A 23,854-nucleotide genomic window follows, 5' to 3' on the forward strand; every position below is an offset into this window, starting at 1 on the left:
ACTCTGCTTTTAATTGGGGTGTTGAATATAATAATATAGTTAATTTGGTGTTGGCTCCTAAAATTTGAAGCAAACTTATATCTTTGTTTAGTTTCTGTACTACATGGAATATTTTTTATGTAGTTGCAGATCATGTTTATTGTTTTTTCCTGGTATGAAAACTTGTATTTTAAGGGATGCTTGCATCAATGTACAATAATTCATCCTCTAACAAAAAATATAGCTAACCAGACCCTTAAAAATATTGTTCTATTAGTTCTGTAAAACACTGATTTTCAACTTTTAAAGATTCATCACTGAAATACTGTCTTGTAACTGTGTTACTTAGTTTGCAATGATACATTTTTGTAAACTTTTAAAGTAACAGGCTGGCTATGAACAAGAACCCTAGAAATAAATCAGTAAAATTGTCCATTAGGGTCTTGTCTGACCAATGAGATCAATGTTGAATATGCAGCTACTTTGGTGACAATAAGTATTGACTGAAGGCTTGCTGTGTTCAAGCATCGTGATAAATATGGCGCATAAATAATCCCACTTAATCCACAAATCACCCTATGTGGAAGATGCACCAACTGAATTTATAAGTAGACAAAAGTTCAGAGAGGCTAAAAAGCTTTCTAGACAGTCAACAAGTGGTGGACCTAAGATTTGAATTAAGGTAATTTGATTCCAGACCTTGAGTGAATAGGCAGACACGTTATGTGTATATAAAGTTAAAACTGGTGGTACTAAGTTTTTAAAGTACTATTATATACAGCATACTGATTTTTTTTCTGGTGCTGGAAACAAACTCATAGCCTTGTACATTTTAGACAAACATTTTACTATTGGGACTGTACTATATATTGATATTTTCAAGGAAAATAGTATTAAAGATGTACTACTTCCACCACATTCTACCAGAACTAGCATGTAACACTGTAATAATTAAATACTTGGATAACATTTTTTGTTTTGTTTTGTTTTTTTTTTTTTGCTTTCTCAGTTATTCTTGTACAGCATCTATGAAAAATCATTATCCAGACATCCAAGTAGTTGAGCTTATTCTCCTCTCTTATCTTTATTCTCATAATAGTTTGTTAGTTCTGGGATCTACATGCAACATCTTTATTAATCACCTGCACTCATTGTCCTTTCTTCTGGATGTGACTAACATACTGCCATCCTTTGGTACAAGGGGCTCTCAAACATTAGATTTCCAACAGCCTTTTTTGGATGGTTTCTATCACTCCCACTCCTTTAGCAACCATTAGCTGCCTATAGCTCTCCAAGAGGTGTGGAACCTTAAAATCTTCACTCCCACCCACAATGGGGCCTTGATAGGCCCAATCTCATCAGGTCATGGGCTGATAGGTACTGCTGCTGTGAGTTCAGGGTTACAGCAGCCATGCCATGTCTGAAGGACTCCATTTCATAGCACTCCCCCTCAATCTTCAGCTCATATTTTCTTTCCACCTCTCTTCTGCAATGTTCTCTTGAAGGGAGTGAGATGGATGTCTCACTTAGGAGTGACTATTCAACAGCCAATTAGTCTCCACACTTTGACCAGTCACAAAGCTCTCCATTGATTAATGCTTACTGCAGGCAAGTTTCCCTAACTTACAGGAGTGACAGTAACTACATTTAATTAAGAAGGGTGTCATTCTCTCTGTAATGAAGTCATGGATAGTTTTTCCTTGGTGTGTCATGTAATTGCCCAGATGGGAAATGATGTCTCTTAGGTAGCAGATGAAAAAGTTGTTTAAGCCATTTGATTGGAAGGAACAGACATATGCTCATCTAGGTTATTTAAGTGCGGAATGAAGATGAATTGTGAATATTTACCAATATGGAACCAAGATTGGTCGGTGGTGACAGGTGACAGAGCTAGAGGCTTTTAAAGCTTCCAGAGCTCCAAGACCATTGCTCTCTTATTTGGGATATGGGGCTTCAATTGCTCTCTGACTTTATGGATTCTGTGAGTGATAGGTGTCCCTGGGGGAATGGTGCCCAAACTAAAGTAGTCGTGTGCAGATATAATTGTCAAGTCAGAACCCAGGCAACATGGCATCACTGAAATAACAAACCCAGAGTGACTTGCTACAATTTTATGATTTCTGCTGGGCAAACACCTTTTCATCCTATTCTTAGTAAATAATTTTATGTTAATTAATATAACATCTATGATTTTAGAAATGTATTGGGCAAGACATGTCCACATGGGATTCATAGATCTTGATAGTGGGCTAAAAAAAGACCATGTACTGCTGGGTGGACTTTTCACCATACAATTCTAGGGGCACCAATTCTATAGTCTGTATTTTATGTCATAGCTGTACCTCAGTATCCCATTTTCTCTTTAGAATACCACCAATGCTGCTAGTTTTCTTTATTCGATATATAAGATTATTCAGAGAAAATAAACCCTTTGCCTTTGCCTTTTATAGTGCCTGGGACAGGCCCAAGGCAGTGACAGAGAGATCTGTTGACAGAAGATGTTAGCTCTTGTGGACCAGCTCTTGGTCAGCCACCAGGCATGATGCGTGTGTGTCAGGCAAAATTATTTGAATGCTTTCAATATGGGAGGCTCATGAGTTGTGGATGAAGACTAATGGTAATGATGTATCAACCACACGTGATTTTTTATTATAATTCCTTAAGGAAAGATGGTGATGGTCTCACTACTTCCCCAGACTGAAGAGAAATGCAAGCATGATTTGTGTTAGTGGGGGCACATTAATTCTATGTGTCAGTGGAGATTTTATGTCTGTCTTGATGTCTGGGGAAAGGTAACTGATTGTATAGAGCTCAGGAGAATAGTCCACTTGGGGCTGGTAATCCAGCAGAGGCAAGGGGAGGGTATGGATGTCAATTCCTAGGACTCAGGGGAGAACAGATCCCTCTTCTTGTCTTTCAGCACAGAAACTGCTATCATGACAGAGGCCTTGTCTTTTCTGTGAGAACAGGGTGGGGGATATTTCTACTGTTTAGTTGTCCCCCTGAAATAGTTTTCTTTCCTCCCTGAATAAGTACTCAGAGGTGGTCCTGATGCCCTTCCAGGTTTCTGTTCAGCAGAAGAAGCTGGGCAGGCACACTCAGATACACTCATACAGGGCTCTTCAAAAGGAAGGGTTTGGCTAAGTGTATAGACTTTGGAGCCATCCGTAACTGCTTCAAATCTTGGTAACATCAATTCCCAGCTGGAGGACTCTGGATTCCCCCAATAACTTTCAGATCTTGGTGTTACTATTAGTCAGGGTTTTCTGGAGTCACAGAACTTATCTTATAGAATCTCTCTCTCTCTCTCTCTCTCTCTCTCTCTCTCTCTCTCTCTCTCTCTCTCTGTCTCTCCGTGTGTGTGTGTGTGTGTGTGTGTGTGTGTGTGTGTGTGTTTGTATGAAGGGTATTTATTGGAATGGGCACTAGTTAACTAATCCAACAGTGGTTTGTTGTGCATAGAAAGTTCAAGAATCTAGTAGTTGCTCAGTTCCAGAAGACTGGGCATCCCAGCTGGGCTTCTGTATATGATGGGATACTGAAGAAGTAGACTCCAATGCCAGTGAAGAAATGGACATGTTGGCAAGATGAGGGTAAGCAGGTAAAGAAGTAGGAAGGCTTCCTTCTTCCATTGTCCCTGTATAGTCATCCGGTAGATGGTGTGTCCCAGATTAAAGGTATCTTTCTGCCTCAAGATCTGGATCATAGGTGTGTCCCCATTTCTGTTTTATAGCTCATTCCAGATAAAGCCAATTTGACAAACAACAGCAGCTATCACAAAGTAACCATTCTCAACTTGATACAATTATAGCTCCTTATGTCATGATTCATTTTCAAATGAAAGCAACAACCAGGTCATTATGATGCCTAAACCTAGTATAACTATCCCATGTGCAATTGCAAATACATTATATATTTAACCAGGTCATAATTGTGCATAACATGATATAGCTATCCCTTGTACAACTGCAAATATATTATAAATTTAGAATGTGTGGCAATGTACCTCAGGGAATATCCTTTTAGTATCTCAAGCTTAAATATAATAACCATTAATATTGATATTTTCTTAATTGATGTTAATGAAATTGAAAGAAAACACAAATATCAATCTCATTAACAGGGAAAGGCATTTAAGGTAGCTTCTACTATTGCTCACATTGTTAGTTGGGGCCATCCTTGTAGGTCTCTGGACATTTCCTTAGTGCCAGTTTTCTCTTCAAACCTATAATGGCTCCCTCTATTAGGGTATCACTTTTCTTGCTCTCCTCTATTCCTTTCCTGACTCAATATTCCTTGTCCCTCATGTTCTCCTCTTCCCTCCTTTTCTCCTCTTCTCTTTATCCTAACTTCTTCTCCACTCACTCCTCCCCCCACATCCCTGGCCCTGCTCTCAACATGCTCAGGAGATGTCACTTTCCCCTTCTGTGAGTGACCTTGTATGTCTTTCTTCTTGTTCTCCTTGTATCCTAGCTTCTCTGGAGGTGTGGGTTGTAAGCTGGTGATCCTTTGCTCTGTGTCTAAAATCCATATATGAGAGAGTACATACTGTGTTTGACTGGGTTACCTCACTCTGGATGGTTTCTTCTCGTTCGATTCATTTACCTGCTAATTTCAAGATTCCATTGTTTTTTTTTTTTCTGCTGAGTAGTACTCCATTGAGTAAATGTACAGCATTTTCTTTATCCATTCTTCAGTTGTGGGGAAACTAGGTTGTTTCCAGGTTATGGGTATTACAAATAATGCTGCTATGAACTTAGTGAACAGATATCTTTGTTGCATGTATGTGCATCTTTGGGGTATATGCTTAAGAGTGAATTGCTGGATCCTGTGGTAGACTAACTCCCATTTTCCCAAGGAACCATCATACTGCACAAGTTTGCACTCCCACCAGCAGTGGAGGAGTGTTCCACTTAGTCCACATCCTCTCTAGCATAAACTGCCATTGGTGTTTCCAATTTTAGTCATTCTGACAGGAGTAAGATAATATCTCAGAGTTGCCTTGATTTGCATTTCCCTGATTGCTAAGGATGTTGAGCACTTTAAGTGTCTTTCAGCCATTTTGAATTCCTCTACTGAGAATTCTCTATTTAGTTCTGTACCCAACTTTTCGATTGGAATTTTGTGTTTTGGTGAATAGCTTCTTGAGTTCTTTGTATATTTTAGAAATCAGTCCCCTGTCACATGTGGGGTTGTTAAAGATCTTTTCCCACTCTGTGGGCTGCTGTATTGTCTTGTCGACTGTGTCCTTTGCCTTATAGAAGCTCTCAGTTTCAGAAGGTCCCATTTAGTAATTGTTGATCTCAGTGTCTGTGCTACTGGGTTATGTTCAGGAAGCAGTCTCCTGTACCAATTTGTTCAAGGGTAGCTCCCACTTTCTCTTCTAAGAGACTCAGTGTGGCTGGGTGCCATCCTAGAGCCTTCATCTAGTAGCTGATGGAAACAGAAGTAGATACCCACAGTTAAACACTGAGCCAAACTCCTAGAATCCATTTGCAGAGAGGAAGAAATAATGAGCAAAGGGGTTAAGATAAGACTGCAGAAACCCACAGAGACAGCTTATCTGAACAAGGGGGAGCTTATTGAGCTCAGACTGATAGCTGGGAAACCAGCATTGGACCCACCCAGACCCCTGAATGTGAGTCTCAGTTAGAAGGCCTGGGCAGTCTATGACACCTCTGACAGTGGAACCAGGACATATGCCTAATGCACCAAAGGGCTTTGGTAACATATTCCCTTAGCTTAGAGACACAAGGGAGGGAGGGCCTAGGCCCTACCCCAAATGGCTTGACAGATTTTGATGATCCCTCTCGGAAGGCCTCATCCTCCTTGGGGAGTGGGTGGGGAATGGGAAGGGGGGCTTGGAGGGTACATGGGAGGACAGGAGGCAGAGGAAACTGGGATTGATATGTAAAATAATAAAATAATAAAATAGTAAATGATAAAATAACCACAAATATCTGCATAAATGCATTCTTAACAAAATATAGCAGAAGCTCTCATGTCAATTATAACCCTCATTTCTGCACTGATCACATGGCCTTAGATGGTGTTTATCTACCTTCCTCTAACCCCCATTCTTTACTTCCTCTACCATCTGCTAGAATCTCTGCAGATCTAGGCTCTTTTCCTGGAGGAGTGACCCATAGCTTCCATTCCTAAAGGGACATTGCCTTTCATCATTCTTCCTGGATTAGGTTGTTTTAGTTTCCCATTGATTTTGATCACACGGCATGGTAGAACCAAGAGTTGTCCTAAAGGCTCTCTGTCTTCCAGACATAATCCTTCTTACCTCCATCCTAGAGATGCAACCCAATCTCCCTATGGTATTCTGGATCAATCACCCCTCCTAACACTGTCATCCCTTTCATAGTTTGTTGGTTTAAGGCCATTAAAAGTCCAAAGTGAACAGAGGGTAGTCTGAGCTTCTAGTTCAAAGGAATGTTTTCTGTGGCTCCTGTCAGGAATACTAATCCCAGGAACCAAAACTTCTAGGCTAACAGAACTTAAGGTTCTTTCCTAGTGTGTCACTAGGGGCGATAGTGAGTGGGACTTTTCCACCCCTTGATTCCTCGACCCATGGATCCTGGCTATAGGAGAAATAGGACCATATCTTAGATGCTAATTCAAAGCCTATACTGCCTCTGGAGAACCCTGCCCCAGCCCTCCATGCTGTTGTCACCTAACTGGCACTGGAACAGTGTCTCCAAAGGGTATTCCACTATTCTATCTGGCCAACTGTTTCAGGATGGCAGGGAACATGACTAGACCAGAGGATTCCATGATCATGGGCCCACTGTCATACTTTTCTGGATGTGAGGTGAGCTCCTTGGTCAGAGACAATACTGCACAGAATACCGTGTCAGGGAAAAGGCGTTCTGTAAGTCCATGGATAGTGGTTTGGGTAGAAACATTGCATGCTAGAAAGGAAATCCATAATCACAATATGGGCATGTTATTTCCATGGAGAAAGTGGCCCAATGTAGTCAACCTGCTACCAGGTTTCTGAATGATCACCCCGGGGAATGGTGTCATATCTGGGGCTCAGTATTGGTCTCTGTTGTTGGCAGATCTGGCAATTAGCAGCAGCTATAGCCAGGTCAGATTTCATGAATGGAAGTTCATGTTGTGGAGCCCAAGCATAACACCCATCTCTGACACCATGACACTTTGTCAGGGTCCCCATTGGGCAATAACAAGAATGACTAGGGACAGAGGGTGACTATTCACTGAACGGAGTGTCCTATTTATTTGGTTATTGAACTCCTCAGCTGAAGTTACCATATGGTGAGCATTTACATGGAATACAATTATCCTTACATCCTTTACCCATTTAGAGAGATCTATCACATACTCCTTCCCCAGATGTGTTTCTCACCAATTTTCCAATCATGCCCTTTCTTTCCAAGTCCCTGACCATCCAGTAAATCCACTGGCTACACCCTATGAGTCAGAGAATAATGCCACATCTGGCCATCTCTTCTTCCAAACAAACTGTGATACCACAGATACTGCCCAAAGATCTGCCCACTATGAAGATTTCCCTTCACCAATACATTTCAGGGTTGCCCCAGAAAGGAGTTGTCATGCTGCAGCTGTTCACTTCTGGCTGGTACCTGTATACCATGCAGAACCACCAGTAAGATAGGTCCTAGTCTTCTCTTCCTCAGTCAACTGATCATAGGGCACACTCCTGTAAGTACATTATTGGAAGAAGATGGCATTGCAACAGGAGTAGGAGTCATAGGCATTTGGGCAACTTCCATGTAACTTGCTTGTAGATTCAGGACCTGCTTGGGCCTGATCACATATATACCACTTGCATTTGAAAATAGAATGTGCTGTACACATACTACTTTATGATTTGGTGGGTCAGATAACATCCAGCTCATGATGGGAAGTTCAGGTTATGTGATAACTTGGTGGCCCATGGTCAAACATTCAGCTTATAGAAAGGCCCAAAAGCAGGCCAAGAACTATCTTTCAAAGGGAGAATAGCTGTCTGCAGATGATGGTAGAGCCTTACTCCAAAATTCCAAAGAGCTTAGACTCTGTGATCACCTATAGGGGCTGCCAAAGTCTCCAAACAGCATGGCCATCTGCCGCTGACACTTCAAGCACCATAGGGTCTGCTGGATCACATGGTCCAAGTTGCAGAACAGCCTACACAGCAGCCTGAATCTGTTGAAAATCCTTCTTCTGTTCCAGGCCCCACACAAGGATAGTAGCTTTTCAAGTCACTTTGTATATGAGCTAGATTAACACACCCAAGTGTGGAATGTGCTGTCTCCAGAATCCAAATAAGTCCAGGTATCCCAAAGAAGTGGGCTCCAATGCCACTGAAGGATGTGCTGGCAAGGGGAGGACAAGTAGGCGAAGAACAAACAATCCCTTTCTTTTTCCTTGTCATTATACAGGCTTCCAGCAGGTGTGGCCCAGATTAAAGGTGTGTCATCCCACCTCAATATCTGGATCAAAGACACATTGTCTTCCTCGATATCTGGATCACAGGTGTGTCCTCCATTTATGGATTGTAGTTCATTCCAGATATAGTCAAGTTGACAACCAAGAGTAGTCATTAGCGTTTTGGCCAGAAAATCTGACAATCTGACATGCCTTAGCTTTATGTTCTTCAGAAATGGACCTCGGAGTAAGGATTCAAGTTTTTGGGGTTTTTTTGTTTTGTTTTGTTTTTTGTTTTTTGAGACAGTTACAGAAAATGTGTAAATGAGGAAGAGAAGAGGTACTGGAAAAGGAGAGATTCGATAAAGGATGCATTCTCTAACTAGCTAGTCGTAGAAACAGGAAAAAGGCTAGGCTTGAGATTTTTGGGTTTGTCTCAGTTAAGGGTCAGATTGAGAGACACCTCACTGATTCTTCTTGGGCTCTCCCCTGAGTATGATCACTGGTATTCTATGAAGCATCTCACTTGCCCTACATTTGGTAACCTGTTCCCAGGCCATTCAGAGAAAAGTCCTCTCTGCATAGCAATAAATGGAGAGGGAACTGAGCTGGCTCCCTTCAGCCTCTGTCATGCCATGCAATTGATACCTCACTGAGTGTTACAGGCCTATGGTGTTTACATCAAAAAAGGCTTTCCATAATAGCTCACAGAAAGCTCTAGCTCTCTGCTTGGACCATCTATGTCATCATTAGAGAGTCCTCTGTGTAAGAACCTGGTTAAGGAACTTACCTGGATACAAGCCCTACCTCTTTCTGTAACCACTGGAGGGAATGGCTTTGCATCCTCTAGAACAAGGTGTAAATTAGTAAGAGAGTTCTTTAAAAGGCCAATTAGTAATTATTTACAAGCCAGACATATGGTTCAATGGGTTACATGTTTGTCTGACAAGCTCGAAGACATGAGTTTGGATCCCAGCACTCACAGAAAAGCTAGTAAATAGAGAAATGTGGATTCTCAGGGGTTGGTGTTCAGTTTTACAGCTAAAACAATAAGCTCTAGGTTCAGTGAGAGACCCTGTCTCAGATACTCAGATAGAAAAAGAAACCTGGTCAACATCTAGCCTTTACATGCACATGCATGGATGAGTACACCAGGACATCTATGTGCACATATAGGTGCACACACACACACACACATAATAATAATACACACACACTAAAAAAGATAAGAATAGTAATTGTTTCTTTACAGGCCTTATAATATATTGCTTCTATTCAGTATGGCCTCACAGCATGAAGTATGAAAGCAGTAATATACAGTGTATCTGTAAGTGAGCTATCTTCAGTTGTCCATTATTTTTCTCAGGAGGCAATGTACCTTCCCCTATACCTGTGTACACTAGCTAAAAGAGCTTTTACTTCTCAAGAAACAGTAGAGAGATGTTTGAAATGTGCTCTGTACAATCCTGCCTGGTTTTGAACTTTTGCCTAAAGGGTTTTCTGTGTTGTCTTTATGCAAAATGTTTATACCTCACCATTATGTTTCTCACCTATAAAATGAAGGATGATAAATACACCTACTTCACAGGGTCATTATGAAGATTGCATAGGTTAATCTACATATTTGTCTTAATATTTGGCATAATTAGAATTGAATAAATGTTTATATTACACCTATTTAGAATTTTACTTCTTTTTCTATCCTCTTTACTGATAATATATTGGAGTTATTTTGGAGGCAAAATTAAAGGGTAATTTTCTAGATTTTTCTTAAGATTCAGATCTGGTACCAATATTTACTAAAATATTTGAGTAGCCTTTCAGAATTATATGTTTCAAATCAAAGGGCTGTTTGACAATTCTAAAGTCTTTGCAGGTTGCTCTAACCAGGGAAGAGGGAGCTACTGGCATGCTGTGGCAGGATTTATTTGGTTTAAACTGGCATTAGTGCCAGTATGAGCCCTTAAATTAGATATGTCTCTACTGAACTCTTAACCTCTAATATTTGACACAGTGTATGTCATAATATCACACATGATTTATAAATTATCATCATAATTTTTCTGCCTCATGGGTTTTGAAAAGATGGATGGAAATATTTTGTCAAGTTAAGTACATGTAGTCATGGGAGGTAATTTTTTTTTCTTTTTTGAATGGCACTATCATTGAAAAAAACTCTTGTCAGGTGCCTAGTTGATGAAAAATGTGTAATTTATTTTCTCTTAAATCAAATTTAAACATTGAAGAATTGTTTTGACAATGCGAATGATGTCCTTTGCATTCCATCTCTTTCTATCAATCTAGGACAATTGGAGCTGACAGAGGAGAGCCCCTCAAACCCTGGTCTTTGTTGTGATTTAAAGAAGCCTTTTCTCCATAAATTACAGAGGTGTCTGGCAGTGGAAAGTCTGGGAGGCTGTTATTCACAACTGTTTAACTCTCAATATTGTGATAACATGGCTTTTTGGAATACCCCATTCACACGCTCTCCCTTCTAAATTTCGCCACACTGGAGCAATTACTAATAACTCTTTTCCATCAAAATCTCACCATGACCTCTTTCTCTTATTGCTAAATATGGAGATCTTTCAACTTGATGGATAAATTTGCAAGGGAATTTTTAATTACAAAAAAAAATAAAAATAAAAGGTGGCTCTCGCTGGTGGCTAGGGAGGTCACAGGCCCCAGGGAAAAACCTACTAATGCTTTGCTAAATGCACAGTGTCAAACTACCTTCTAAACCTGTTCTTTGGCCATTTAATACAAGTATATAATGCACTTTGAATGACTTTTATCCCTGCCCTTTTTATCTCTCTCTCACTTATGTCAATCCTCTCTCCTCCCTCTAAGTTTCTTTCCCACATCTTCATGTGTGCTGGTTTTGTTTCGTGCCACCCTGAGTTTAATCAGGATAATACATGTGATCAATTGTTTGTAACTTTTTTGTTGGAGCTTGGTGGACTCACTGGTAGGTATACAACTCAAGATAATGAGTTCCCTTTCCCAGAATCTATCCATAGCCAATAGCTCATGATGGAGGAGTAGGACCCTATGAGTCCCTCTTCCATTCATGACTTTCTTTTATAGCCTCAGTGCTGATAGCTTCAGCTCCCCTGAGTTTCTGGTTTCAATGGTTGTGCCATGCCTAGAGAATTACAGTGCACATTTCTTCTCCAGGTTATTCATGCTTCCTGTCCCTTCTAGCACTGCTCTCAGCATTGGTCAGAGAAGATTCATTTTGCAGTGGGCAGACTCATAAATCTTCAGAATGTGAACAGCAAGTGAGTATGGGGATGCCCTAAACAGGACATCCTTCTTGCCTTCTCTGAGGCTCATGAAACATCCCAGAAGATGGGGATGAGTGCTGTGATACACTGTCTTCTGGATAAAGCACAACCAATGTGTTCATGATGTACTCACTGTAACTGTGTTCACCTGCACCATACCTATACCAGATTGGGTCCATTACCATTTCATCATGCAATGTGAGGGACTTCTGAGACTTCACCCTGCATTTGGGAACTATAAGCCATTAATGAATACTGGGGGAGAGTTGCAATTTTCATCAGTGGTATAGCCATTTGTAAGTTGCCCACAGTCTAGTAAATTTGCTCCCAACTCATGTGTATGCAAGCACCTATAATTAAACTCCATGTCATACACTCATTGTCTCCCCACCACCAACACCACTAACACAGGACATCAAGGTACAAGGGGGAAGAAGAAATGTTTCAGCAGGAGATGGAGTGGGATAACAGGGTAGAGTAATGGGGTATAAAAGTAACAATCCATATATATTTATGGAATTTTCAAAAAAATAAAGGGGGTCTCAATAGGCCACTTCTTTCTGCCAAAAATCTTTTTCTTAATGGCCTCTCTTTTGCGTCACCTGACCTTCAGCAGGTTCCCATGGCTACTATAAGAATTCTAATGAATTCTAATGAAGCTATCCCACCCTGCTGCACCCCACATGGAAACTCTGATGATTAAAGAAGGGCATTCTTTGAGGAGATGAACACTACAACCAAGACATGGGGTTTTGATTGGGAGGTCTTGCCCATGTACCAATCAATGCACTCATCAAGCATACTTGATAGTTGTACTCTAGCCAGTTTTATCTCCTGATTTCATATCTTGTTTGGTCAACTCCAGCCCCCTTACCTGTCAATCTATTTGATCAGCTATTCATCTATCAGTCCAATGGTATATCTGACACAATATTGAACCATATAGTTTTTCCTATCTGGTTTGTTTTTGGATCTTGGTCTAATGTTAATGGCTAATTTTGAAAAGATGAGTCATGACTCACACAGATACAGTAAATGACCCTCAAAGATTTAATTCCACTTCTAGTGAGATAGTAATATTTTATAATTGGTTTGAATGAGAATTGGATTTACAAAGAATGACATTCTCTATCAGGGATACTCACTTTTGTTTCCTGGGCAGAAGCCATTTACCTTGATTTGGACGGGAGACATTTATGTCACCAGCATTATCCACAGCTTATTTTCTTCTTGGAAGTACAGAATGGTGAAAGAGAGTCAGAGTACATGTATACCAATGGTATGGAATTAGCATGGGTGCAATGGTTCTCAACCTATGGGCCATGACCCCTTTGGGGGCTGGATGACCTTTCACAGGGGTCACCCAAGACCATCAGAAAACACAGATATTTACATTACGAGTCTTAACAATAGCAAAATTACAGTTATGAAGGCGTAACAAAAATAATTGTGGTTGGGGTTAATACAACATGAGCAACTGTGTTAAAGGACTACAGCATTAGGAAAGCTGAGAACCACTGCTCTGCAGAGTCTGTTATATGTTATCCTACACCCTGCAGTAGCCATCACTGCTCTAGGCCATAGCCTATGACACTTATTAGCACTAGAAGAGAGAGCCAGAGCAGACAGGATGAGAATGAAGGCAGACACACTGTGGTGTGGAAGAAGGTGGCCCTAATAGTAAGAAGTCTTCTAGGTGACCAAGTCAAGGAGGATCTTACTGTAAATTGTTTAAAACTTCACTTCCCCTACAGGTGGCCTACTTAATTTTTCCCCTTAGAAATCACCTATACTTAATTTACTCAGCAAATAAATATCAAAATAAAATTCTGAAAACCTTTTTATTTAAAAGTATTCTGCATGCTAGGCCGTTCTTAAAAAGGGAGGACACTTTCTCCACACTCAAGTGAACACTAAAGTTTTTTGTTGGCCTTCATTTTCCTCACAAAATTATGGAAGTTTTTAGGATGTCATAAACAAAAACAGATGAAAAACTACATGGTGGTGGTGGTGGGGTGGACAAAAAGTAGGAAGGCGGCAAGCTCCCTGGTGGAATTTGTGTTCAGGCACCCTTTCTCTGCAGTAAAATTTTGTGCAGTTCCTCTGCATCCTTACATGTCTTCACCCGAATTAGCATGGTGACCTCGATGGTGGCACTCTTCTTATCAAGCGGTGGGTCTGGCACACAGACGATGAGGACATTATTCCTCCCCATTCGGGTACATGGCATAGTGGGTGGGACCATAATGTTTAGGAGTATGTTGCCTAACTTCGTATCTTGCACTAAGAGCTGCGTCTTCTGATTGGCTGTGGCTTTTAAGTGCAGGATGCCCCCACCTTTTTCTTTAAACTCGTTGTCTTTCTTATAAAATAGTCTACATTTTTTGGAGTAGAAAACCCCCTCCTCCTTCCCTTCAGTGAGGACCACCTTGGGTGGCTCATCCCCTTTGCATTCATCACTGCTGCTGTGTGCTGGACTTTCCAGAGCTTTTGCAGAAGCTGGTTTCCTCAGGGTGGTACCTTTGCCAGTTAAGCTGGAGCTTCTGGTGGATGATGAAACTCCACTCATGGGACCAGAGCTTAAGGAACCCAAAAATGGGCTTTCGGTGTTCTTGACAAAGTTACACGAAGTAATTGTTGCTCCTTGTGGTGGACCCGCTTTCTTTTCAGCTATAAACTCTGTCTTTTCTGATGCAACCGACTCTGGCTGTGGTTTGGTGGCAACAACTAGGGAAGGAGGCTGTGTCCCAACCAGGCCCCTGTTGGGTTCTCTTTCGGAAAGACAGCTGTAGCTGCTATGGAGCTGCTTTTCGATGGCGACTAAGTACTTCTCATACTGTTTAAACACAGGCGTCAGATTGCAGAATGGGTTTGCGTTCACGTGCTTCACTATCCAGTCCCGGACAGAGCAGTTCAGGCCAGTCAACTGCCTGTGGTAGACACTCCCAGCATAGGCTTGACTGAAAGAAAGGCCCAAGTAGGCAGCTTGTTGATTATGGCCATTAGTCTGGGGAACTGAGGTCTGTTCCTGGCCCAAAGAGGCGGGGCCATTTGCAGTCACAGAACCCAGGGCTGCCTTGGGCTCTGCTGCTGCCCTAGCTGTGTTCTTTCTGGTTGTTATTCCTTCCAGAGGCTTCTCTCCATGGCTGTTGCTAAATTCTCCTCTTCCGGAAGACACAGCCAAACCCTTAATCCCTTTGGAAGTCCCTCCACCATCGGGCTGGAGTCTGGTGTGTCTCCGCTTGGCTCTCTTTATGGTTCTATTCCTCAGGACATCCTGACTGGCCAGCGAGAATGTTCCCTCCTCTTCAGGGTCTTGATGCCAGTTCCTGCCTGTCACTTCCTTCTTGGCATTTTTTTTGGCCATATATGTTGACTGCCCCTCAGGGACCCTGCAGCTCTCCGTGGGTCCCGAGAGCTGTCTTTATCAGGAGCTTGGAGAGATTTGGTTGTCAGCGAGTCTGGCTTCTTGAAAACATGTCCACAGCCCTCCTCTGTGTCCCTCACTGAGCGAAGGGCCGGATACCACCTGGGGAACGGTGACCACACAGCGCGCTCCAGGCTGGAATCTCGGGGCTTTTTAAATTTTAACGGACCTTATTCAGGACCATGGTCTGTATTCAAGAGGGAAACAAGTAACATCTACCATTTCTTTTTCTAGTAGAAATGAAAACCCCACATCTGCTTTTTAGGCCACTTCACCTTGTATTTTTCTTCCCCATTTTTGCTGTCCATTTTTAAGGGCCATGTATGTAGTGATCTTCTGCTTCTATCAAGGCAATAGGTTCCAGGCCCTCAATGATTGTCTGCAACTGTAGATATCATCGAACGAAGTTTGTATATACATGTGTGTGTTCATGCATGCACCTGTGTGTGTGTGTTTGTGTGTGTGAGAGAGATAGAGAGAGACAGATATCATTTAAAATAATTTTGAATTAGGTTTAAGATACCACCAACAGTAATAAAACATAATGTACCTTTGCAGAGTTATTTGAAACTCATCTGGTGCTTAGTTCTAGAATTTTATATTCAATATTTTTAGAGCACACTTAACTGCATATAACTGAAACAATAGAAGGTGAAACTGAGCTTTAGAGAGGGCTACGGAGTCTTTCTCCTCTCAAGCCGACCGTGGCATCTGTCTTTGCTATCTAGTGTGTAACGTTTTATTTCTTTATAATTTCTGTGCTATAGAGTCACTCAAATGCTCAGTGAAGCTTCCAGCAAAACAGGGTCATCTCAAATAATAAAATCACTGTAAAATAAGTTTATATTTTAAAAAGTATCAAAATAGCCATCAGAGACACCTGAACTTTTCTGGATTCCCTCTAACTTATTTGGTAGTGAAACCAACATGATTATACCAGGGATTAGGAAACACTGCCTTGTGGTCTGGCATGTGGTTACAAATGAGGTTTTATTCATGATACATTGTCCATAGCTGTTTTTACACAGCAACAGGTGTAGTTAGAACAGACACTAAGTTTTTTGTAAAACCTAAACTATTTATCATTCATCATTTTACAGGTAGAGTTTGCCACCCTGTGAGTTATGGTAGTGGTTAGAGTTAATGTTATTTGCTTTATATTCATTCATTCAGCAGATATTTGATGTGGCTACTAAAGTCTGACTATGTCCTAAAATCTTCAGGTAAACTGCTAGTTACTTTAAATAATAAGATCCTCAAATACTAGTGTTTTCTTTGCTATTTCACTTTTAGTGATGGCTAAGGATGTTCTGAAATCCTGACGTTGAGGTATTCATCTCCATGTCTTGGTTTGGGCTTTCCTGCAAGAATACCATCAGGCAAAGATTTGGGTTTAAGAAAATGAAACATCAAACACAATCTCAGTAATGGGAAGGATGGAAGGGAAGGCAGTTGATTCACTGACAAGCTACCTGTCATCCTTTGTGACAAGGTTAAGACCTCCATAGTTCAAGTCTCAGAAATGTGTAAAGTTCATTGTCAGAGATGGCCCACCTAAATGAAAATGTCAGTTGAAAGCTACTCATGAGTTGAAGGGCAGAGGGTGGAAAAGGCCAGTTTCTACTATTCTTTGTGTAGTTAGAACCTCAATATCAATAACATTTCCCTTATCATATGTTGCTCCCTCCCTCACCCAAAGATACATGTCTTAAGACACTTATGAGTTCCACAGGAATCTGTTCACCTGATTGTGAAATGCCATCATTGAATATTTTTACTACATGATACAGGGTTAATACTGTCTTCATGAAGCCATGCTGGAGTTATTAGACCATGGAGTAGACCTTGAGGATAGCAGCATGGTCATCTTTCAAGACCTTCTCTTGGATCAAACTTCTGCTGAGTTCTTTCTCTATCCCATCAGATCTCTCCACTCTTCCCTCCCACCAGTTTCCAGTGTGATCTCTCACCTGCAGAAACTGAGTGTCTCCTTTCACATCATCCTTCAACCCTTCTGGCGTTCTTTCTACACCTGAGTTGGTATTCATAGCACTTTATTCTGTCATTTCCTTCTTTCTTCTCATGGGTTACACTTGGCACCCCTCTGGAATTCCACAGTCATTCCAATGACCATTTCCACTGTCTTTCTCAGGAGCCAGAGAGATCACACAAACCAATGCATCATTCTCCAGCCAGGTCACCTCAGGTAATACTCCTGGCAATTCTGATAGCATAGCACACACAGGGTCTGGCCGGTAAGAGCAATTTTGTTTGAGTTGGCCAATTTCACGCTTCTAAGGTTAATTATACCCCCAACACCTTGCCATGTGCATGTATTGTGTTTGTATGCATGTTTGCATATGTCTGGGAATGCTTGTTTGTGGAAGTCCAAAGTTGACATCTTACATCTACCTGGCTTATTCTCTACATTATTTACTGAGGCAGGGTCTTTCCCTGAACTTTCTACAGATGATGTATTTTGGCTATTAGAGCTATCCAGCTTTCTCTGGGGGTTCCCTGTCTCTGACTTCCAAGTGCTGATATTACTGACAGCAGCCATGCCTGCCCAGCTTTAAGTGAGTTCTGGAGATCTGATGTCTAATCCTCAGGCTGTGATTCTTTGGTTATCTAAACACCTGAGTGTCTAATAAAGAGCTGGCTGGCCAATAGCAAGGCAGGAGTGAGAATTGCCAGGGCTGTCAGGCAGAGAGGATAAATAGAAGGAGAACCAAGAAAAGAGAGCAACAAGAGAACAAGGAGAGGAAGACATCAGGGCCAGCCACCCAGCCACCCATCCAGTCACACAGTAAGAAGGAAAGCAAAATATGCAGAAGTAAGAAAGATAAAGGCCCAGAGGGAAAAGGGGAAAGGGGAAAGGGCTAGAAACAAGCCAAGCTAAGGCCGGGCATTTATAAGTAATAGTAAGAGTCCATGTGTACTTCTTTGGGAACTGAGTGGAGGGTCCCTCAAAAGGTAAAAGAGTAAAACGCATCCCAACATATGTTTATGTATGTGTGTATGCATATGTGTATGTATGTAGGCAAATGTGTGTATTTTTAGAATCCCTTTCTTCCTTCGGTGGTCAGTGCCTGCCTGTCTCCCAGCAGTGGCTGTACTGTATTGTTGCACAGCACATGTAAAGCAGCCTCATCTACCACAACTTCCACTAAATACTGGCAGCAGATTTTATACCCACTGCTTCCAATGGAGAAATCACACACCGGCAGACCCTGAGTACACGGTGACTAGGGGAACGTCATTCTGTGACTCCAAGATATATGATTTTATTTTAATAGTGTTTAAGGCCATGACATTTGATCTTGAAGAAATAAAGCTCACTGGTATAATTTCAGGCAAACAAACCTATGAGGATGCTTTGCCAGGAATCTCTGCATTGAGACTTCATAGCAAGCTTACTTGCTCATGGGTGGCATCACTCTGAGGTCCCATGAATGTGGAGGCTATGTTGTCTACTGTGACATGGGCATGGTTTCCCATTGAGCTGTGGCTTTTTCCTCATGGATATCAAGTACATATGCCTTAGGGGAAAGATAAAAGAGTGAAGAGGTGGGCGTGAGAGGGGCCATTTAATTTTATTGAGCAATATTTCCTCGTTAAACAGATTCATAGATAATTCAATTAGCTAGCTTTTGATTGCTCTTTTTAGTGGGTAGGCACTATATAATCAAAAGGTAGATTCTTCAAATCTTACCATCACAAGACATCATGTTAGGATGGTCATTGGATTGTCAGTCACTGTTCTGATGCTGTGAAGAAATACCATGACCAAAGTAACTCTTACAAAGAAAAACATTTAATTAGGAGTTTGCTTACAGTTTCAGAGGCTTAGCCCATTAATACCATGTCAGAGAGCATGGTGACAGACAGGCATGGGGCTAGAGAAGTATCTGAGAGCTACATCCTGCTTCACAAGCAAAGAGAGTGGGTCTGGCATTGGCTTCTCAAAAGCCCAAATCCATCCCCAGGGATGTACTTCCTCCAACAAGGCCACACCTCCTTATCCTTATAATTCCCTCAACAGGTCCACTCGCTGGGGACTAAGCATTCAAATACATGAGCCTATGAGGCCTTCTCATCGACGCCACCACAGACTTGGTGATGGTTTCCTCTTTGTACCAGCTGCATGCTCCTTTTCAGTGTCTCACTTTTTCTTTCCCTTGCCCCCTGCTGTGTATGTCCAGTTTGTTTCTCAGATTCGTTTACACAGAGCTACTCTCTGAAAGTGAACTTGGCTTAAGCTGAGTGGACAGCAGCCTCCAACAGCGCTGTGAAACTCTTCCCAGTGGAAAAGTGGAAAAGTGCCACAGCAGGCCACCTAGGAACCTGTCTGTCACATCCATGCTGTGTGCAGTAGAAAGCTCCATGATAGTCCTTATAAAAGTCAGTCCCATTCATGCTGTAAACAGATAATAATATCAATAACAGGCAGTAGACTTAGAGAAGGATGAGTCCCATATCAAAATCTGTGTTTTGTATTTTAATTGTGAAAATGATAGGAGTATAATTTTTGAAAAGGTAATGTTGTGATTGATTTCTTCTTGTACTGAGAATCCCACCCTTAATATAGTTGGCATGCCTCGGGGAGAGTGGGTAGCAACAGTCCTGAGAAAGGGAACTAGGTTGGCTGTGATGGAGTAGTGATCTGTGTTGGAAAGTGAGGTCTAGCTGCTACAATGTTAGAAATAACCTAGCCATGAGAAGGTCTCTGTGTGTTCATCTCTCATTGGAAGCTGGATTATTGCTGGAAGCTTAAGAAGAGGGAATTCAATTCCAAATAACAGATATATTTTACACATATAAGGATGTAAGTACTCTGGATTATACATATACAGCATCACTAGAGAATAGATTACAAAGTAGAACAGATATATAAGTGAAGAACAGAGCTAGTTAGTGATAAAGTTATATTCAGAGCATCCAGGAGAAGCATTTTGTTTTTGAGAGTGAGATAATATCTCTCCTTGAAAACAGGGGAGGTAGGCAAAATATGGGCTCAGACTGGATTTACCTCTTTGCCTTCTCTGACTAGACTACCTATTCTTCGTCAAAGACAGGGATGTTTCTTTATGGGCACATAAAGAAATGTATTTGCAATAAAAAAATGTCAGAATTATTTCCACTGTGATTTTGTTGTTCTTGCCAGGTTTACTTTATGATAAAGTTTACAAAATATTAAAAATATGAAAATGATACCTCAGAAAACATAGTGTCTTTTCTATATTTAGGATGGAAGTTAGTGTGAGCTACTGTTTTTAGCACTATAGTAGAATATCAAAAGAAGCACTTTGAGATAGGAGAGACTTGTTTTGACTCAGAGTTTAAGGGCATAGTCCATTCTGACCAGAAAGGTTGGATGGGGTAGGTGCAGGCTTTGACAGTGTGTGCTCTGGGAGGTGGCTTGATAGGCTCTTGTTTTGCTTGCAAGGCAGAAGGAACAAACCATTTTGTAGCCAGGCCAGGCTATAACTGTTAGCACTCAGTTTTCCACGGCTAAAGGAGGGACTTGAAATTAGGCAGATTCATTCATCATTCTGAAACAATGAAAGTTAAGCTTTGAAAGTTGAGGAGCTCTCCAAGTTAAATTTCAACATCCAGAAACAGGGTGGAAGACAGTTGATATGATGCTGCTGTGGGGCTGGGGTTGCAGCAGTTGCAGCCAGCCACTGAAATGAAAACGGGAAATGAGTGGGACAGAAAGATGGCCAAGCCAGGGGACAGCAAGACACCTGGGAGAGCATTCTCCTCAAATGAACAAATGAATCAATGACCAAATGAATGGATGAATGAACAGAGAAGGTGGTGGGAATCTGGGAAGGGGTCTCTGAACTCTGTATTTATTCAGTTTCTCTATTCATTTGTTTGCATCTGTGGTATACTTGGAGGGTGGCAGAGGATGTTGGGTGTCTTTGGTCACTCTGCAACTTATTCTTTTTTAAATTTTTTAATATAATTTTTAATTTAAATTTGAAAGAAGGTTGTTTTACATATCGATCTCAGTTCCCTCACCCTCCCATTCTCCCCTGTTCCCCTACCAATCCCCATCCCATCCCTTTTCTGCCCCCCTGGGAGGGTGCGGCCTTCCATGGGGAGTCTTCAAAGTCTGTCACATCATTTGGAGCAGGGCCTAGGCCCTCCCCCATGTGTCTAGGCTGAGGGAGTATCCCTCTGTGTGGAATGGGCTCCTAAATTTCATTCCTATACTAGGGATAAATACTGATCCACTACCAGAGTCCCCATAGACTGCCCTGTCCTCCCAACTAACACCATGTTCAGAGGGTCTGGGTTAGTATTATGCTGACTTCCCAGCAATCAGACTGTATTACTTTATAATTGTATTTGTGTTTTGTCTACATGTATGTCTGTGCACCGTTTTTGTGCCTGGTGCTAGTAGAGGGGAAAAGAAGCTATTGATCTAATTCTCCAGCCTCCATCCAACTTTGTTTTGAGAAAGGGCATTTCACTGAACCTGAAGTTCATCATTTTCTGACAGGCTGGCCAACCAGTAAGATCCCAAGATTCTTCTGTCTCTGTCCCCTTCCCTCATTGATGGGCTTATAGGTACATGGGACCACACGAGCTCTTACAGGTGTGCTTGTGGGGTTTTGAAGTCAGGTCCTCTTATTGCATTACAAGTTCTCTTATCTACTGAGTGGTCTTCAAAGCCAGTCTATTAGCTCTTACAGGAAAAGTATCTTCTGAATTTTTTTTTCAGCCTGAATGGTGACAGAGAAACCACTCCCATTTCCCAGAGACATTGTCTGACAAAGCTATCAGCTCAGAATTTGCTCAGAATTATTTGAATGTACGTTTTTGTATTTCTTAAAATGAAGCGATGGTCATATTAAAGTAGAAAAGGAATAGTTACACATGCAAATTATTTCTAAAGTTCATCTACTGCTAAATGAGATGCAGTTCTCCTAAACTTAGAAATGCTTGATATAAATTATGACCTAATTAACATTTGCATGGTAATCCGGACTTCCTACAGCTTATTCTGCTAATTAACACATGACAAACGAGCACACATTAATATTTTATTGTAACATAACTTGCCCAAGAAAGCTTCTTAATGCCTCTGAAAACATTTCATACTTTGTGTATTTTTTTTGTCATTTTCTGCCTGAGAAGTGTCTGATTATAGTTTTGTTGTTATATAATTTTAATAATAAAATTGCCTCACATTGTAAAATTAATAAGATTGAAACACATTTGCAGACTCTAGAAATCTCTATTTTCTTGATTTAAAGGCTTTTAATTCAATTTATTGGAAATATCCGCATTTTTGAGAGAAAAATGTATACATTTCAGTTAGTGTCTATTTCCCGTGTATTTCCTGAGAAAGGTCTGAGAGCTGTAGTTCATGAGGAAATCAAAACTCATCTAAGAATCTGGGCAGTGGTGGCGCATGCCTTTAATCCCAGCACTCGGGAGGCAGAGGCAGGTGGATCTATGTGAGTTCGAGACTCAGCCTGGGCTACAAAGTGAGTGCCAGGACAGGCTCCAATGCTACACAGAGAAACCCTGTCTCAAAAAACAAACAAACAAAAAAGCCCACCCAAGAAAGCAGCATCAATCACAAATAAGCCTAGATTTTTACTATGCAGCTGACTTCCTGAAATTATTAATGCAATTAGTTAATGTTTGTCATCTCTTATCTAATTACAATTTGGGGAGGGGGTTCAGAATAGTCTTACTTTGGCCTGGTAGAGAAAACGGCTACCTACATTTGCACATTCTAGCTGATTTGCCTGTCTTTGCAGCATTTTCTGTTTTGATGGGCTTCCCCTGTGTGTTACAGGGCTTTTTTCTTGTTTTGCCTGGGATTTTTCTAGTATGACTGCAGAATGCATTTTCATCTGATCATATAAATCCAACCTGTGATCTTAATCCCTGAAAGCCTTTCCCATCTAGAATAAGAACTTTTACTGGAATGTGTAATGAAGTCTGTGATTTGAAGGCATGTTCCCAGGGTATCTGGTGAGCCACTGAGAAAGTAGCTATGTCATACCTCCTATGTTTACACATGTTCCTACCATTTTTTTTTATTTTTAGAAGAAAAAAATATTTGTAGGGAGGGGCGGGATGGGGTGGGGTGGGGGGCAGGAAAATGAAATTATCCCATAAAAAGTAAAGCAAAATAAAATTAAAATCCAAAACCTGGAGACTGATTTTGGTTTTAGAAGACAAAAAAGATTTTCATTTCATGGTACAGGGACAGGGGAGGAAAAATGAAATGTTTCTAACATTATTGAGCAAGATTTCTTGCCTAGTGCTTGATTTGTATTGATGGCTTCCAAAATCTAATCCAGTCAAATTCCTTCCCTCAGAGAACTTACAGCGGTGCCCACAAGCATAATGGAGAGTACAAACTGGTAGTAGAGTGCTTCATTTAATACTAGGAATGTGTATGTATGTGTGTACAATGAAATATAGATGTAGGTCTATGATATGCATATATATGTCAATCATATATCTACCCACCTCTTTGTATTAGCTCCAAAATGTATATAGCCAAAGTATTTACCATCAAATGGAAAAAATAGACAGTAGTGTCACTAAAATATGTTGTGTTACTATTTTAAATTTGGAAATTACATGGGTTTAAATGGCTAAGTACATTTTCTACCTATTAGCCACCTACCTTTTCTCCTTCCTTACATCCCTTCTGCATCCCTTCCTTCCTTCCTTCCTCCTTGCTCTCTGCCTTCCTTCCTCTCCTTTCAGTAAGCATTCATTT

At 41.1% G+C, this 23,854-nt stretch overlaps 2 protein-coding genes across 4 annotated transcripts in view; one reads left to right on the forward strand and one right to left on the reverse strand.

The window, feature by feature from the left end:
* The window catches only part of Tafa1 (TAFA chemokine like family member 1), a 508,456-nt gene that overhangs the window by 49,575 nt on the left and 435,027 nt on the right, over nt 1-23,854 (forward strand). The gene's annotated exons all lie outside the window — the stretch shown is intronic.
* Nucleotides 13,697-15,226, reverse strand: LOC127236077 (nuclear pore complex protein Nup50). The gene has a single exon (XM_051203515.1). It carries the CDS (start codon nt 15,034-15,036, stop codon nt 13,732-13,734), a length of 1,305 nt encoding a protein of 434 aa, XP_051059472.1. The 5' UTR covers nt 15,037-15,226; the 3' UTR covers nt 13,697-13,731.

Source organism: Phodopus roborovskii, unplaced genomic scaffold (assembly GCF_943737965.1).
Source record: "Phodopus roborovskii unplaced genomic scaffold, PHOROB, whole genome shotgun sequence".
NCBI lineage: Eukaryota > Metazoa > Chordata > Mammalia > Rodentia > Cricetidae > Phodopus > Phodopus roborovskii.